Source organism: Phocoena sinus, chromosome 12, assembly GCF_008692025.1.
Source record: "Phocoena sinus isolate mPhoSin1 chromosome 12, mPhoSin1.pri, whole genome shotgun sequence".
NCBI classification, from domain to species: domain Eukaryota; kingdom Metazoa; phylum Chordata; class Mammalia; order Artiodactyla; family Phocoenidae; genus Phocoena; species Phocoena sinus.
Window position 1 is genome coordinate 83,973,295 of NC_045774.1, and position 18,604 is coordinate 83,991,898.

The window sequence follows — 18,604 nt, forward strand, 5'->3', positions numbered from 1 at the left end:
TTATTATGTACACTTATCAGTAAAAAAAATTGAACATGTCTTCCAGGAGTTTATGAATTATATATATATTTATGCTAATAAATATATTTACTATAAATGTAGACTAATGTATTAAAGAAAACTAGAGTGCTAAATTAAGGATTTGAAAATAGAAATAAATAGAGCAGTGGTTCTCAATAATCTTTGAAGACAGAACTCCACTTTAAAAATTAAATTTCTCAGCCTTCTATGTGATAGTATGCTTCGTTGAGTCTGTGACCTGATTTGTAAGATGCACCTTATGTACCACTGTAAGGAAAAGGCCCTGCCCATGCTCTCTAATCATTTATAGTTTTTGTTTTATATTAATGAGAGAAGTGTTTTAGCCTTACCTACGTAAAAAAAAAAGTCATATCAATCTTCTGCATGCAAGATAAGGAAAATATAAGTGAAATAAGTTGTAAAGGTATTTCTAAAACCTCGCATTTGGAATGTGAGTCTTCTGAATCACTTTTTTGAATTGGCTGTTCATGTCCATGTTTCACTCCACAGGGTTGTTTTAGGCTATCAAGAGAGTTGATGCTAACAGCTTTTCTTGGGTGCTCCATTCTTGTCTCTGGGATGTTCTTTGAAGCTGCTAGCACACCTGTTTAAGCTGTTTTTGTTGTTGTTTCTTCTTTTGCTACCTAAGTAGCAAAGTACAAAATATCTTCTACTTTGGTCATCTTCCTTTCTTAAGCTTATAAAGCCTTTGATTATTGCTTTGCAAGAAAATATAGAATCATGCTCATTGTTCCAGTTAATTTTTGCTTCACTGCTTGCTCCTTTGTTCTGTCTTTCCTTACACATTAACTTTTTGCTTCGATGTCAAATCGCAGCACTATCTTATAAGACATGGTAAGTGGCAGTTAAACTCAAGAGTTGTACCAAGAATGCAGGTAACTCCACTGGAGAAGTAACTATAATGTAACCAGCTATGACCAAATTTGTGAATGTGCAGGTAATGACAACTACGTCATGACTTCTGCCTAGCCAGTGTTTGTGAGATGCATCCAAATTTCACTGATGATAAATGTGAAAAAATACATGTATATTTTAGAATCAATGAATATTTAAAAGGGAAATCTTCATTGAATACACATTGAGTTGTTTCCTTAGTCATGACAGCATCCGTGTCCTTGAATAATAGGTGTTATAAGTATATGCAGGACATATATTCAGTTTACAGGCAGTGCTTGGCGCTGACCTTTCTAATCCAAGGCTGATAGGTTGGAAACTCATCCTTCACAGAAGAGAGAGGTGCAGGGAAAAGTGCTGTTCTTATAGGGGCAAGAAGGTATTAGAAATGTTTGTAGTTTGTATATATTCTTTCAAAACATTTGGCTTTTAAAATACAGGTGGTGATTTATTCTTGGAAGTTGAAACAAATAAAATTGGAAGCAATTATGGCTGACCTGGAAGCATTTTAAATGATATGATCTCTTTAGCCTTGTTGATTTTCTGGTAATTCACTAGAGGGCAGTAGTAAGCAATAGAAGTTTTGTGTTTCTGAAAAATGATAGCCTTCATACATTTTTTTCAAAGAAATCTGAGGTTAAGTTCAAAAGATTCTTGTTTAAAGATCTTAAAGTTGTAGTGATTAAATATTTTGTGTACTGTGTTATGTCAAGTTTATCTTAATCTAAATACTATACTTAAAATTCCTGATAATCATTGAAATTTAAGCATGTAATCCAAAAATAAGCTAAAATCTAGGTAACCAAAGCAATGATTACTTTCTTGTTCTCTTCAGACAATTAATAATTCACAAAAAGATGTTGTATTCTGGTTCCATGTTACCACAAGGTGTTACCAAGGGCATGTTTTTACTTTTTAAAATTTTTACTTTAAACTGTTTATTTAAGCTATAGGAATGCAGTTTAACTCTTCGAATAAATGTGTAAATTCCATGTAAGGAAATAAGTTCATGTGAATAAAGGGCACTGAAAAACGTTTTTTTGTTTGAATATTATTTTCTTAGAGAAGTTATTTTATTAATTGAACACATTTGTTCTTGGAATAAAGGTAGGTAAAAGAAGAATTGAGACCTAGTCCTTACATGCAAAACAGTCTACTGCAGTTATTACTAGTCTGGCTGAGAAATCTATATTGTTAACGAACTTTCCACATGATTCTGATTAGCTAAGTTTGGCAGATCTAGTGATAAAACAGACATGCAGACAAATAGTGTCCAGTGTTCTGTACTATAATTGAGTTATAAGCAAGGCACAATTACAAATCAAGGAAGGTTTCTCAGATGCGGTGTAATTAAGCTGAGACCTGAGGGGCACTGGGCTGGGCTAATGAGGTAGGGTGAGACGTGGGTGTTCCAGATGAGGCACTGCATGTACACAGGTGTGGATGCGGAAACTGCAGTGACTGAGGAGCAGTGAACCATTTAGAGGCATGAGCTTGGGTGGTAGGGATCAGGTCACGAAGGGCTTCGTAGGCCAGGATTAGATAGTGGCGTCTATTCACAGGACTAGTAATTGTACCTCTCATTGGAAAAAAAAAAAGTTGTAAAGTGACATTTTCAAACAGTCGTTCATGAAATTCTGATACATACAGAAAGAGGTGAACAGAGTAGTGTGGCTCTGGCTGAAGCAGCAGCAGCAGACCGACGCTCCCTGCTCTTGTCTCCTGTGTGGTCTTGATGGCCCCGATGCAGGATCCTGGGGACTGCCGCCAGAGCACGTGGTCCTGGGGAATCTGAGTGGATGCTAATCAGAGGAATGACATAATCTTACATGAGGGTTAGAGCAAGATCACTTTGGAAACAGTGTAACGGATGGATTTCTAGGAAGTGAGACCAGCAGACCAGTGAGGAGAATTTAGATGACCTTGTCTTTGACAGTAAACTCTTAAGTAGTGGCCACGTTTTTTGTGCTGACTGGAGTACAGATTCCTCGGGAAATAATTGGACTGTCCAAAAAGTTCGTTCAGGTTTTCCCATAACATCGTATGGAAAAACCCAAACGAACTTTTTGGCCAACCCAATAGTATTGAGTTCTGAGGTTAGTATATTTAGAGACCCAGATCCATCAAGCAGAATAGCAAGATTTGGGATAAAATAAGCCTAGTTCGGAGGTGGTTGGAAAGACAGGAAAATATACTTGGGCATAAACTGGGTTTAGCAAAATCATGTTGCCCTGGCAGTTGGTTGTAAAAAGCAACGTGGACTTGTGGTAAAATGATATGTGCGTGTGGAGAGTCGGTGAATAATCATGTAATACTGTATGCTCATCAGAGTCTTAAAGTGCTGTTACTTTTTTCATTACCGTTTAAAAGGTGTGGAACTACTAGAACAACAGATAGGTCAGAGTGGTAATAGGGTTAGGACACTCCTACAAGGGAAGAGTAACCACCTCTGGGACACCTTGGCTTCCATACGCTTTTTTCTTTACATTTTCAGTAGTTTGAGGATATACAATTTACTGTTAAAAAAATAAACTTGATTATGTTTTTCCTTTTTATATTTTACCAAGGTCATTAGGAGTATAAGTTAGATAAGAATTTAGTTAGTTAGAAGAAAATTATTCTACTCTGTCCAAATTATATTTTCTTCTAATACAAATAGAACCTTTCCCCAACCTCTCCTTGTTGTTTTTGTTTCCAGATGATGGGGAAATCATGAGAACATTAATTTATGTTTTAACAATATTTAAAATGCAAGATTTTAAGTATATCTCCTTTAGAAAATGCAAGGATTTGCATATTAGGTAATAATTTCAGCTAGTTAATTATCTAAATACAACATGCTATATAGAGTTGATACTACCTGATAGAACTGGTTGCTTTCTGGGATTTCCTTTTAATCATGTTCTTTGTTCCTATTCTCCCTTAATTTAAAAACAACCCTGATGTGTCAGAATTTATGCTTCCCTATATGAATTGTGGTTTGTTTAATCAATGTCTAAAGGAGACTCAGTGAGAATATTGAAGTGATTAAAATCGACACTAAACATATTTGAGATCATCCTGGGAGTTGACAGCCAGGTAGCAGAGAGCATGAGAGAAAATATGCAGGATTACTCAGGATATTTTAGAGTTCAGGGTTAAGCCTAAGAGGTAGCGTTTATCACTTCTGCCCGCATTCATTGCTTGGACTCAATCTCATGGCCCTACCTAACTTCAGGGAGGCTGGCTGAAGTAGTTTGGCTGTGTTCTCAGGAAGAAAATGGAAAGATCTAAATACATGATGTATCTACTTTAGAGCCCATTGCTGCAACCAAGAGGTGATAGTTGTCAGTTTTGCTTCTAAGGATTTAAGGTCAGTAACGATTTTGAATAATGGTCACATGGCAGTTGCCATTGAGTGTTTTTAATAGTTACAATAAAATTTCACATTTGGGACTGGCTAATATAGAATTGGGTAATAGAAAATAATATGTTTATTTTTAATGCCGATTAATATTCTAGAATTTCTTGTAAGAATTATATTTAAAATACTTAGTGAAAAGACTAAATATTTAGAACTTACAAATAAACTACATACAGATCATTGGTATGCTAATCAAATAACATGTATGTTAAAATACTTACATTTTACTAAGGGTTTACTGTATACACTTGGATAAAATTGGGTTTTTCCATAGAAAATAATTTTATAAATTGTTTCTACTGATTCATACTACCTTAACCCCTGATTAGCCTGAAATTGTGAGTTATTACTTTGATAAAGTATTATACTTCCATTAATTTTATAACTTGTCCTTTGAAAAATAGATATTACCTATTCTAGGAATAGTATTACAGACGTAACTCTATGTAACTAAATATGAAATAAACAGAATTATGAGGCAATATAATCATGATTCACTCCCATATCCTCTGTTCTTCAGTGACTGTCCCCTTCACAACTGCTTACTCATTTTGTTATTACTTAAAAGGACATTTTTTACCTGAAAATTCTGTATAATATGTTTAAAATAGTATTACTAGGGAATTCCGTGGTGGTTCAGTGGATAGGACTTGGCGCTCTCACTGCCAGGGGACCAGGTTTGATCCCTGGTTGGGGAACTAAGACCCCGCAAGCCTCATGGCGCAGCCAAAAAATAAATAAAATAAAACAGTATTACCAAAACGTGTTTTACTTTTGTTCTTTCAGGCCTATGGCATGTCGGCCTTGCCTTTAAATCTGATCAAAGGCACTAGAAGCGCTGCTTACGAACGTCTGGAAAACACTGAAGACATTGAGGAAGTGGAGCAGCACATCCAAACGATTAAATCGAAGGTGACTTGATGTTTTATCGTAACCGGGGAGCGTAAAAGTACTTTGTCTTCGAGCTGCTCTGTGTTGTGACTTAGACATTGCTAAGCCCATATTTTGACATTGTTTGAGTTTTTGTTCAACGTATCCTTAAAGAACCCTATTTTTAAAAAATTGTCTTCTGTGAAATGTAGGACACTGACAGTGTGAGAATTTCTATCAGTGTTCTAACAACTGAAACACAAAAGTTCTACTTGCGTATGATGAAGACCTTGCTAGTTCCCAGGTATGCTGATTCCATGTGTAATATCAGATTTCACTGTGTCACTTATGTTAAAGTTTTATGTACTGGTTGAATAAGATAAGATTACATGTAACCACTTGCCAATTAAATGTACTTCTAAAAACACAATCAAGTTTTTCTTCCTCTGTCACCTTCAAGTAACAGATAAATCTTATTTATAGAACATAGGAAAAAATGGAAAGTTTTCTGAATTATTCTATTAAACTATCATAATCCTGAGACAGAAACCAGATGGTAATAGCACACCAAAAAGAAAGCTGTTTACTGGGCTCTCTTATGAAAGTACAGGCAAATAATTTAATATAAATAAAAATGTTAGCAATTCAAAAACTATGCTGTAATAAGAGAATATTTCATAATTATAAGATTAGGTTTATCCCAGGATGGCGAGGATGATATGTTAGAAAATAAAGTAGTTTTAATATATTGAGAATAAATGAGAAACATAACCATCTTAATAGATGTCAAAGAGTATTTGGTAAGAGTCAATTTGTAGTTAACGATGTTTAGAGAAAATTCTTACCAAATTGGAAGAAAAGAAGTTGTTTAGCAAAGGAAGCCTACCGTGAGCATCGTACCTAATGAAAGAAACATTCTCACTAAAGGCACGTATATGACAGGGATGTTCATATCCTATTCCTAGTCAGATAGAAAAGAACGTAGGGGTAACTGTGGAAGGGAGAGGAGAGAAGAGGGGAAGTAACTTCTGTTATTTGCAGATAGCCTCTACCAAGAAAATCTAAAAGAACCAACTGGCAAATTAATAGACCTAACAAGAAGAGTTCATCAAGGTGTCCAGATACAAATGTACAGGATCATTCACCAGGTGGAGGATGTAATAGAAAATGACCTCATTTCCAATAACTGTGAACTATAGAATAATAAGAAATGTCAGAATCTTCCGGGTGGAAATTACAAACTTTATTGAAATACATAATAGAAGACTGAAATAAATGGAGAACTTCATCCGTTCCTACTTGGGAAGATTCAATATTGTAGAGATGACAGTTTTCATACGTTTAGGTGGAAATTCAATACAGTCTATAAAAGATAAAAAATGAAATCTTTATAAGCCTCCTACCATATACTAAACAAATTCAGAATTTAAATCCAGTATAACATTTACAAAACATTAGGAGAAAGTGAAAATCAAATTTTATTTTGGAATGTAGAAGACCTTTCTAAATAAGACTCAGAACTCGAGTGCAAATTGAGCAACTGGTGAGCTTTAAATTTTTATGTTTTTAAATTTATGTACCAAAAAAGTGGCACCAAAAAGGAATTTAAAGAACCAACAATAATTTGAGAGGAAATAATCTGCAATATAGCTGATATATGCTGAGCATCTTTAAGTCAAGAAGAAAAAAAGACAAGAAATACATAGAAATAATGAACAAAAGACCTAAATAGACAGTTTACTGAAGGAGAAATTAAACTCTTCAGTGAAAATACGAAGTGATGCTTCAGCTCATTAGTAATGAGTAGGTTGACTAAGATCCCAGTTTGTGTGGGACCTGAGGAGTTTTCCAGAACATGAGGGGACTTTTATTGCTAAAACCAGGATGGCTGGTAATTAGAGCAACTCAGTATTTTTTTAGCCTTTAGAAGTCTTTAAATTTTTTACCTTCATCAGGGGTTGATAAGAATTTGGGGATAGGAGTACTGTTTGAGGGAATATAAAATACACAGCTTTTTAAAGAAAACTGAATGTTGTCACATGCGCCTGTACACACAAATGCACAAACAACGTACCTTTTAATAATTAAATTTTAATCCAACAGATGTCTAGGAGCTTATCTTACTGGATTGTATGTATGCGCTTGTACCCAGGTGAATAAGGATATTCATGTCCCTGCCCCCTCAAAAAAGAAAATAATCTAAATGTTCAAAAATAAGGTATTTGTTAAATTAAAATATCATGGTATAATGTGCTGTGTGCAATGATGAAAAGGAATGAGGTAGATTTATATAGCTTAGAGAATGTATCTTATGAAATTAAGTTACACTTTCTCAGTTTAAATTCTAGCTCTCCTGATTACGTAGGTAATATCTGTGGGCCTTATTTTCCTCATCTAATAAATGAATAAAATGCTGTTATCGGGCTTCCCTGGTGGCGCAGTGGTTGGGAGTCCGCCTGCCGATGCAGGGGACGCGGGTTCGTGCCCCGGTCCGGGAGGATCCCACATGCCGCGGAGCGGCTGGGTCCGAGCCGTGGCCGCTGAGCCTGCGCGTCTGGAGCCTGTGCTCCGCAACGGGAGAGGCCACAGCAATGAGAGGCTCGCGTACCGCAAAAAAAAAAAATGCTGTCATCAACCTCAGAGTTTTATTTGGAAGATTTAAGGAGAATAAGGCACAGGAAATGTTACCTATTATGTAAAACAAAAACCATAAGTATGTTTACACAGAGGGGCACATGTAGATACATAGATATGCATGGTCTCTGTGACAGCCATAACCACAGAAGAGGGGGTGGTCGTTGGGGACCATGGGAGGGGCAGCTTTCACGTTTTACTGTTTTTCCAACAAAGGATATTGTTTATAGGCTGTGTAACTTCATTTTTTTTTTTTCCAAATGAAATAATTGGTTGACTGCTGGGTGTCTCTCCTGGTGTCTGTCTGACCACAGTTCTTCTTACGTTGGTTTAGACAGTTGGTACAGCAGAGCGGGCCTCCATTCATCCCACTGATGCTTCGGCAAAGGGGCAGATAATTTGAGTGTGTTTTCAGTGGACCCTTAAATCAGCTTACTAAAAAATTATTTTCCTGAAATAGGGAACGCCAGCAGTGAAATAAATCTACCTTGTTGGTATCCTTTTGATATTAGAATGGCAGTTTTGAGAAAAATTGTGTAGTTAAGATATAAAGTACCACACGCTTGAAGTATCGTGGCCTGGATCTGTCTTCTGGAGGGAGATGTCTTATTCCTCTGGTCTTCAGAAAATACCCTTCTGTAAGGGATACAATTTGATAATAACCAGTGTACCTAAAGCAGTGAAGATAGTTAAATAATAATAATGGCCCCATGTATGCAAAGTATGGTCTCTGGACCAGTAGCATCAGCATCTCCTGGGAATTTGGCAGAAATGCAAATTCCGGGCCCCACCCGGGACCTAACTAAATCGTGTTCTCTCGGGGTAGGGTCTAGAAACCTGCGTTGAACAGACCGTCCTGTTGATTGTTATGCATGTGACGTTTGGGAAGCAACACGATCAGGAACAGAGCATTGCAGTGCCGTCTTGTGGAGAGGTCTCTGTGACCCTGACATCCCCTTATGAAAGGGTATCCGGGCTTGTCTGCCCGGACAAGAAATACATAGAAATAATGAACAATGTGTGTGTCCCTTATTCCACATTGATGCTCCTCTGGGCTGTGCTGCAGAGCACTGGCCGGCGTGTTCCCCAGCATCCTATTTAAACCTTGATAGGGATTTTAACACTCTAATTATTAACGCTTTTACGGTTTAAAAATGTCCCGGGAATTCCCTGGCAGTCCAGTAGTTAGGACTCAACTCTTGTCACTGCTGAGGGCCTGGGGGTTCAATCCCTGGTTGGGAAACTAAGATCCCACAAGCCGCATGGCCTGGCCAAAAACTTAAAAAAAAAAAAAAAAAAAAAAAAGAAAGAAAAATGTTGTCCCGTGTAAATATTTTCTTGGTCCTTCAATAAAAGCAAACAAATTTATATTTCATCTTTTTAGTATTTAGCAGTTGTCTTGTTATTGTGGTTTATTATTGTACCGAGTTGAAGACACTTATGGGCAGGGGGGAGTTCGAGTGGGAAAGTGTCACTCGGACGCCACAGAAAGGTACTGCTCATGGTTACGGTAAATATCATATGAAAATAGATGAGAATTACCTGTCAGATAGGCCAGCCGAAGAAAACATGACTCATTTGCAAATGTAAATGGAGAATAAGAAAGCACTGGCTCTTAGCGATTGTTACAAAAACCTGTGCACACCGCACACGAGTACTGCATCACTCTGCTGGTGTTTGAGTCAGGGGCTGAGAAGCCTCAGCTCAGGTACACTGTAACACAGTCGCTCGACCAAAAGGAGAGCGTAGGACCAGATACGTTAAGACAAGGGATAGGATGAGGAATTTGGAGATGAAGGAGAATAACTGAGCAAAGAACATAAAGTGCCTCATAAAAAGGATGTTTTTAAAAATATTTATCTGTCTCCACATGACTTTACCATATACGGTATTTGGAAAATGGGGCTCAAGAGGATGTTCAGCATTAAATGTACACACATTCACGTCGCATTCTGACACTGATCTGGGTTCAGAGATGTGTATTGTCACATAGAAGTTGTTGGGTTCTTTCTTTCTTTTTTTTTTTCCAATTTGTAAATTTGCCAAAGGAGTCAACTCGAGCCAAAAAAGTTTGTGTTGCCTGATCTGCTAAATCTGATGGGTACTTTATAAAGACCTTAATGGTAAAAAAAAAAAAACTTTTGTTCTGTTATTTGCAGAGCAAAGATGGTCGACCTTTGCCAGCAAGGGATAAACGCGCCTTAAAACAACTTGAAGAAAGGTTACGAACACTTAGGAAAAGAGAGAGGCACTTAGAATTCATTGAAAATAGCTGGTGGACTAAATTCGGTGTTGCCCTGCGTCCCCTGAAGGTAAGTGGGGTTTTACAAAATTATGCTGTCACTGTTCCACGTTTCTGTAGTACCTTTCAGAGAGGCTGAGTTCTCCTTCTGAGGCATTGCAGCGTGGAACTTAAGAGCATGGGTTTCGCAGTTAAAATAATCTGGTTTTAAATCACAGCTCTGATATTTGGTAGTTTGGGCAAGGTACGTAACCTCTCTGAGCTTCATTTACTCATGTGTCATGTAAGTATTATAACAGAGGTTTGGGGGGATTTAAATTAAAATATAGGTAAGTAATGTGGTATTCTCCTGGTTTTACAAGGTTGTACTTTTCCGTAGGAGATCTGGGACCCATATTAGAACTTTCTCAGATAGGCAGATTTCAATATTCAGATTGAAAATTTCAATAGAATTTGCTTCATTGTGAGGTGGCATGTTTCTGAAAGTATGTAAAAGTATTATTTAAGATGGAAAACCATTAATTTCCCTTTTTTTTTTTAAACCATCATTAGCTAGCCTTGAATTCTTCAGACTGTGGTCTTCCTCTTATAATTCGAAAGGAAATGAGGAAATGCACTGACTGCTTACCCTAAAAAGCTTCTCTTTTGAAAGACTTCTTCAAAAACCTACCAGAATCAGTTAGATCTACTGTGTATCACTTTTAAACCTTTCTTAAGACTCACCTCGGTCCCTTTTGCCAAGGTGATTGTCTTCATAGCACCAAAGGTATGAAGAAACCCTGCTCACCCCTTAACTTGATTCTAAATTGTTTATATAGCTTCTTTATAAATATTTATAACTTGGTCACTAAAACTAGCTGCCTTGTTTCAAAAGTGCTTTGTGCCATTTCACTGTACCTGTGTTTAGAGGGACTTTCAAATCAACTTTATTAAGTGTGCAGATTGATTTCGCCAAATGTAGGCATGTAGGTATAGAAGATCTACATCACTACAGAAAGCTACTTTATGTCTTCCCCTGTGCCACTGAGCTCAGACTCCAGCCACCCACTGATGGCCTTCTGTCATTGAGGTTTACTTTGATGTGTTCTGGGGAGCCATGGCATATATAGGCTTTTGTCTGGCTTCTTTGGCTCAGCACAGCGCTTTTGAGATACCATGCATGTTACTGCATTTCTTTTCAGTGGTTCATTTTGTTTTCTTGCTGAGTAGTATTCCAGTGTGTCTGTATCACAATTTGTTTATCCACTCACCTGTTAGTGGGGATTCGAGTTGTTTCCAGTTTGAGGCTATTATCATTAATGCTGATGTGAACATTGTGTACAAATCTTTGTGTAGACATCTCCACATTCATTCATTTTTCTTGAGTAAATGCCTAGGAGTAGAATTGCTGGATCTAATGTTTAATATACATTTCACTTTATAATAAGTGAAGTATTTTTCAAAGTGGTTGCACCATTCTGCATTCCCACAGCAGCATGAGATTTCCAGTTGCTTCACATCCTTGTCAACTCATATTGTAACTGTGATAGTTGTACTAATGGGTGTATGATCTTACCTCATGGTTTTGATTTGCATTTCCCTGGTGACTGATGATATTAAGCATCTTTTTGTATTCTTATTGGCCGTTTGTTTATCTTTTCTCAAAGGCCTGTTTAAATCTTTGGCCACTTTGAAAGTTAGGTTTTTGTTTTATGAGCGAGTTATGAGACTTCTTTGTATATTCTGAATCAAGTACTTTGTCAAATTTGTGTATTCTTAATGTTGACCCCTAGTTTATGCCTTGCTTTTATGTTGTCTCAACACTGTCATTCAAAGAGATGTTTCTTAAGTTTTTATAGAGAGCATTTTCTCCTGTGTTTCTTCTAGATGATAGTTTTAGTTCTTATATTTTAGGTTTGTGGTCCATTTTAAGTTAATTTTGTGGAATGATGTGACTTAGGGGTCAAAGTTTATTTTATTTTCCATATGGATAGCTAGTTGTTTCAGCACCTTTTTTTTTTTGACAAGACTATCCTTTGCTCATTGAATTTCCTTGGTACTTTTGTCAAATCGATTGTATATATGTGTGGCTCTGTTTGTGGACTCTCTTCTGTTCCGTTGATCTACATGTTCTTATGCTAAAACTTGACTACTAGAGCTTTATAATCAGTCATGAAATCAAGCATGTCAGTCTTCAGTTTTGTTTTCCTTTTTCAGTATTTCGGCTCTGCTAGATCCTTTGCATTTCCATATAAATTTAGAATTGACTCATAACTCCGCAAAACACCCAGTGGAATTTCTATTGGGATTACTTTGAATCAGTAGGTGAATTTGGGGAGAATTGTTACCTTAATATTGACTCTTCTAATCCATGAGCGTGATATCTTTCTGTTTATTTATGTTATCGTAATTTTCTCTCAGCAGTGTTTTGTAGTTCTCAGTATAGAGGTCTTGCAGGTATTTTGATAAATTTATCTATATCTTCATTTATAATATTACACATTATTTTGTTTAATTTCAATTCTCAATTCCTTGTTGCTAGTATATAGAAATTCATTTCTGTACATTGGCCTTGTATCATGCAGCCTGGCTAAATTTTTAGTTCTAGTAGCTTTATTATAGATTCCCAAGGAATTTTTATATACATGATTATGTCAGTGGTAAAAGACAGTTTTACTTCTTCCTTTCAAATACAAGATTTCTGATTTTTTTTCTCCTTACTGCATGGGCTAAAACTTCCAGTACCGTCAGTTTACCATTTATTCCTTTTGTTATATAAATAAATCAGTATTCTCGAATACTGATTGGAATTCTTACCTGTCTTTCTATTATCTGGTTTTAAGTTAGGAATAATAGGAAACACTTAGGATTAGTTAGTAGTAGTAGTCATGCCTGATGGAAAAATCTGAGGATGCAAACTTACTGTTATGTAATTGAGGCTTTAACGTGAGTTTTTCTCACATGAAGTATGAAAATGACTTACTACACAGATGTAACTCAGAAATGGGAAGCTGTGCTGTTTGTGCTTCTCATACAGTAGCATCCCGGTGGGAGCAGGCAGACAGGGCCGCTCCCTGCTCTGCACTGCTCAGCCATGCTGGAGGTCGTTTGATACCTCTGAGAAGCTCCTGGTGCAGAATTTCTTTAAAGTTATGTCTGTCTCAAAATTTGGTGGTAGTGTTTGGTGCTGTGTATAATCCACGTTTGCTTTATTATAAAGTGTATTAAATTACACCACAATTTGCCATTTTTTATAAGAAAATGTTATAATTATTTTTCATAAGAGTAGCTCCCTCCCCACCCCACCCCCTGAGATGCAGCTGATCTTGTGATTTCACACTTCCATGATTGACTAGCATATGTGTGTCTCATGTCAGAGGCACAGGGGTTCAGAGCATGGCTTTTCTGTCACATACATGTAGTATTGAGTCCTTGCTCTACTCCTCACCAGCCATATAAATTCTTGTTACTTCACCTTGCTACACCTCATCTTTCTCATTCATGTAATGGAGTTATGTACTTATTTTTGTTATGGGAATTAAATGAAATAATGTATGCTGTGCCTTTTGATGTAAGCAGCTCAGAAAATTGCAGCTGCTATTGTTACAGTTCTATATATAGATTTTTCAACTTCTTGAATACTGCCATGGAACTCAAGGAAGAAAATTAGTTTTGAGTTGAAGGCACTTATAAAAATAAGGATCTAACTAGAATAAGTTAATGGGTCCTTAAAAGAGCATTTATATATAATACCGAGCACATTTCTAAGCATACGGTCTAATCTTCATTAGACACTTGATTAAACTTGCCCCTGACAGATGGGCATTCTTCGAGTGTGTACAGCTAATTGGCCTGGGTAACCTACAGATCCATTAGGTTTTAAATAGAACTTGAGATTTTACTATATATACACCTATTATTGTATATTTATACCTCTTATATTTATAAAGAGATATATAAATTCATGTCCATAATTATATCACGTATTTTTTCAGACTTTTTTTTTTATTGTGGTAAAACATACATAACATACAATTTAGCATTTAAACTATTTGTTGGTGTGGCATGACTTACATTCACAGTCTTGTGCAACTGTCACCACTCTCCATTTCCAGAACCTTCCATCGTCCCAAACAGAACATTCAACAATAACTCTCCATTCTGCACCTCCACCCCCCCATACCCGTGAAACCACCTGACTCAGACTGGGACTTGAACTCACTGTCTTTTAGTTGAGATCACATACCTGGTCTCAGGACTTAATGAAGCTCAGGTTCTTGATGTCTTGTCGCAGAAAGAATTCAGTGAGAGACAAAGTGATAGGTAAGAAGTGCATTTATTTAGAGAGATACACGGTCCATAGACAGAATGCAGTCCATCTTAAAAGGCAAGCATGGCCCTGGGAGAAACACACTCCACAGACAGAGAGTGGGCCATCTCAGAAGGTGAGAGGCCCTGAAATATGGCATGGTTAGTTTTTATGGGCTGGGTAATTTCATAAGGAAAGGAGTGGGGGGATTATTCCAACTATCTTGGAGAAGGGGCAGAGATTTCCAGGAATTGGGCCCCACCCACTTGTTGACATTTTTTGGTCAGCCTCAGAACCATCATGGCACCTGTGGATATGTCATTTAGCTGATGTGTTATGTTGAGCGTATAATGAGGCTCAGTGTCACTGGAACTTGAATCTTCCGCCAACTTGAACCTAGTTGGTTCTAACCAGGTTATTTCATATCCAATAGCTCTGTCATTCTTTTAAAGGTTGTGCCCTGCCCCATTCCCTCCTGTTTCACCCCTGCCCAGCTTATATCTCCTAATGACCTCTATTCTCTTTTCCGTCTCTCTGAATTTTCCTATTCTAGTTACCTCATATAAGTGAATTATATGTCCTTTTGTGTCTGGCTTATTTGACTTCACATAATGTCTTCAAAGATCATCCGTATTCTTTTTTTTTTTTTTTTTTTTTTTTTGCGGTATGCGGGCCTCTCACTGTTGTGGCCTCTCCTGTTGCGGAGCACAGGCTCCGGACGCACAGGCTCAGCAGCCATGGCTCACGGGCCCAGCCGCTCCGCGGCATGTGGGATCTTCCCAGACCAGGGCACGAACCTGCGTCCCCTGCATCGGCAGGCGGACTCTCAACCACTGCGCCACCAGGGAAGCCCCATCCATATTTTTGATGTATCAAAATTTCATTCCTTTTTAAGGCTGAATAATATCAATTTTGTTTTTCCATTCATCTTTTTGTTTATCCATCCATCTGTTGGTGGACATTTGGGTTATTTCCAACTTTTGGCTATTGTGAATAATGCTTCCAAGGTAATTGGTATACAAGTATCTGTTTGAGTCCCTGCTTTCAGTTCTTTTGAGTATATACCTAGAAATGGAATTGAGAGATCTTTTGTCCGTCCTGGTATAACTTTTTGAAGAACCTACAAATTGTTTTCCACAGTGGCTGCACCATTTTACACGCCCACCAGTAAGGCACAGGGTTCCAGTTTATCCATATCATTGTCAACACTTATTTTCCTTTGTTTTGATAATAGCCAACCTTATTGTTGTGAAGTGATATCTCATTGTGGTTTTCATTTTCATTTCCTTAATGATTAGTGACATTGAGCATCTTTTCACTTGATTGTTGGCGTTGTATCTTTACTTTGGAGAAATGTTTATTTGGGTTGGTTTGTTTGTTTGTTTTTAATATTCTTGTTGCCAAAATATTGGCCCTCTGTGCTCTGGTGCTGACTAGAAATTCAGAGACAGTTTTGGAGGAAAGAGAAAGAGTAGCTTTACCTCTGTGACAGGCAAAGAGGGAACACAGCGGGCTAGCACTAGTGCTCCCCTCCCTGGGGGATAGGGAGAGGTCTTATAGTCAGGGCTCCTGCTTTCGGGTAGGTGATAAGGATCAAGGCAGTGATGGGCTTGCATTCTTCTGATGGGTTGGCGGTGAGGTAAGCCCGAGTCTGCATCATCAGCCTTCAGGTTCCGACTGGTCTGGGGTCTGCATGCTTGTGGGCAGCATACCATCATTAATCATTAACTTCTCCCACCTGCAGGGGGTTTCAGTATCTACAGAGCAGCTCAAAGATACGTTTGTGTGTATGCATTGATTGGGACACCAGGACCTTGCCTCAAGGCTGCACTATTGTTTCTCTTGACTGTTTGTTTCTCCCTTGTCTCCCATCCCCTCCCTTCCCTAATTACCAACTGCTTGAATCTGCCCATTGGAAGTCAGGGAAGGTCATGGAAGCTGAATGAAGCGTATTTCCTATAATCAGAGAAATGGGGGGCACAGAAAGGCTTTGTTCCCTGGTGACCCACAGGGCCTTGCTCAGTATCATTCTGAATGTTACTCCTTATCAGATACATGATTTGTAAATATTCTCCTATTCTTGGCTTGTCTTTTCATTCTGTTGATAATGTCCTTTGATACACAAAGTTTTTTTAATTTTGATGATGTCCAGTTCAGTTTTGCTTTTGTTACTACCTATGTTTTTTGTGTCATATACAAAAAATAATTGCCAAATACAATGCCATGAAGGTTTTTCCCCTAAGAGTTTAATAGTTTTAGCTCTTACATTTAGATCTTTGATCTATTTTGAGTTAATTTTTATGTATAGTGAAGGACAAGGGTCTGTTTTCATTCTTTATGTCTGTCTTTAGGCCAGTACCATACTGTATTTTTTATATATATATATAAATCTATTTATTAATTTTTGGCTGCGTTGGATCTTTGTTGCTGCGCATGGGCTTTCTCTAGTTGCAGCAAGCAACTGCCCATTGGAAGTCAGGGAAGGGGGCTAGGCTACTCTTAGTTGCGGTGCGAGGGCTTCTCGTTGCGGTGGCTTCTCTTGTTGCAGAGCATGGGCTCTAGGTGCGTGGGCTTCAGTAGTTGTGGCACACAGGCTTAGTTGCTCTGTGGCATGTGGGATCTTCCCGGACGAGGGCTCAAACCTGTGTTTGCATTGACAGGCGGATTCTTAACCACTGCACCACCAGGGAAGCCCACCATACTGTTTTGATCGCTGTGGCTTTGTAGTAAATTTTGAAATAAGGGAGTGTGAGTCCTGTAACTTTGTTCTTCTTTTTCAAGATTGTTTTGGCTATTCAGGGTTCCTTGAAATTCCACATGAATTTCATGATGGATTTTCTTGTCTCTGCAAAGAACATCATTGTGATTTTCATAGGGATTGCATTGAATCTGTAGATCATTTTCAGTAGTATTGTCATTTTTAACGTATTAAGTCTTTCAAACTGTAAATAATGGGATGTCTTTCCATTTATTTATGTCTCCTTTAATTTCTGTCAGCAGTGTCTTATAGTTTTCAGCTGTAGGGGAGGAAGAAATTTTCTTCTTCCCTTCTGGGTTCTTCTGTCTGGTCTAAGAATTAAATTGACATGAGACAGATGAACAGGAGAAATTCAAACAAAAGTTTGATAACATGTACACATGGGAGAGACCCAGTAGAACTGAATAACTCGCCAAAACAGCCGAAAACCTTCTCCTTAAATACCACCTTCAGCGAAAGACAAAGGAGGATGTTGGGGGTAGTGGTTTGAGACTTCAAAGGGGAGGAAGGAAACTCACATGGAGATGGAAAAGCCAATGTTTGGTAGACAAGTGTTTGCTAGACCAGGAGAGACAAAGGAACAGAGTGGACTGAGAGCTCTGGGCCCTGCCAAGGTTCCTGCCACGCCTGGCCCTTATTCCTTGCAGACATGTCTGGTGACAACTCTATTCTGGGAACAGGCCCTTTATCTAAATTCTTTAGGCAGCTGCAGGGTGGGGTGGGCGTGGTGGTAATAAGAAAGACTCTGAGTCTTTTGTTTCCTAAAAATAATCAGCCGAGATTAATTCTCATGCCAGAGGGACACATTTTCTGGTGGCAAAATCCCCCCCCCCACCAGTACTGTATGTAAGTAGAGTGTATCAGTCATTTGCCTCCTTGTTTAAATTTCTCCCTAAGTTTTTATTCTTCTAGATACTTGTTTACAGGACGAGCTTTAAGTAGTTGCCTTCTGCATTGATAAGAGTTTCTGAAGATTTGGTCATCACCCTCTTCCACCTTTACAAATGGAGATTTCCCTTATAAATGTAAATATCTCTTAAAAAGGGTAACTGTCAGTGTCAGTTTTCAGAGCTGCTGTTTCTGCTGTTTCTTAAAAATGGCTTAAAATAATCCTTATGCCAAAGAGGCATATTGTAGGGTGGAGCATTCTGCCCCTCTTTACCAGTAACATTATGGTATGGATATTGAAGTTCATGTAAGGGTAAATGACCTATCGCATCTTTACACTGGCATAGCAGTAAGCCTCAAGTGCGTAGAAAGGCTTGGACTGGGTCTTGGATATCAGTGACTGATCAGTACATAACCTTGTTTGTTATGTGTTTGTGTTCAAGAACAACTGACATAATGTCGATTCATTAACATTGAACTTAGGACCAACAGCAGTATAACTCATGCCTGAACAAAACTAACACATCTGTTTTCTCAGTAATTGTAGCCTTCTTAGTCTTAGGAACCAAACAGCACTTCAGCACT

At 37.9% G+C, this 18,604-nt stretch overlaps 1 protein-coding gene across 1 annotated transcript in view; it reads left to right on the plus strand.

The window, feature by feature from the left end:
* Positions 1-18,604, plus strand: part of LMBRD1 (LMBR1 domain containing 1) — a 118,463-nt gene that overhangs the window by 59,719 nt on the left and 40,140 nt on the right. The window contains exons 8-9 of the mRNA XM_032651454.1: positions 5,126-5,251; positions 10,003-10,155. Coding sequence (XP_032507345.1) covers positions 5,126-5,251; positions 10,003-10,155 — 279 coding nt within the window. The remainder of the gene's footprint in view (positions 1-5,125; positions 5,252-10,002; positions 10,156-18,604) is intronic.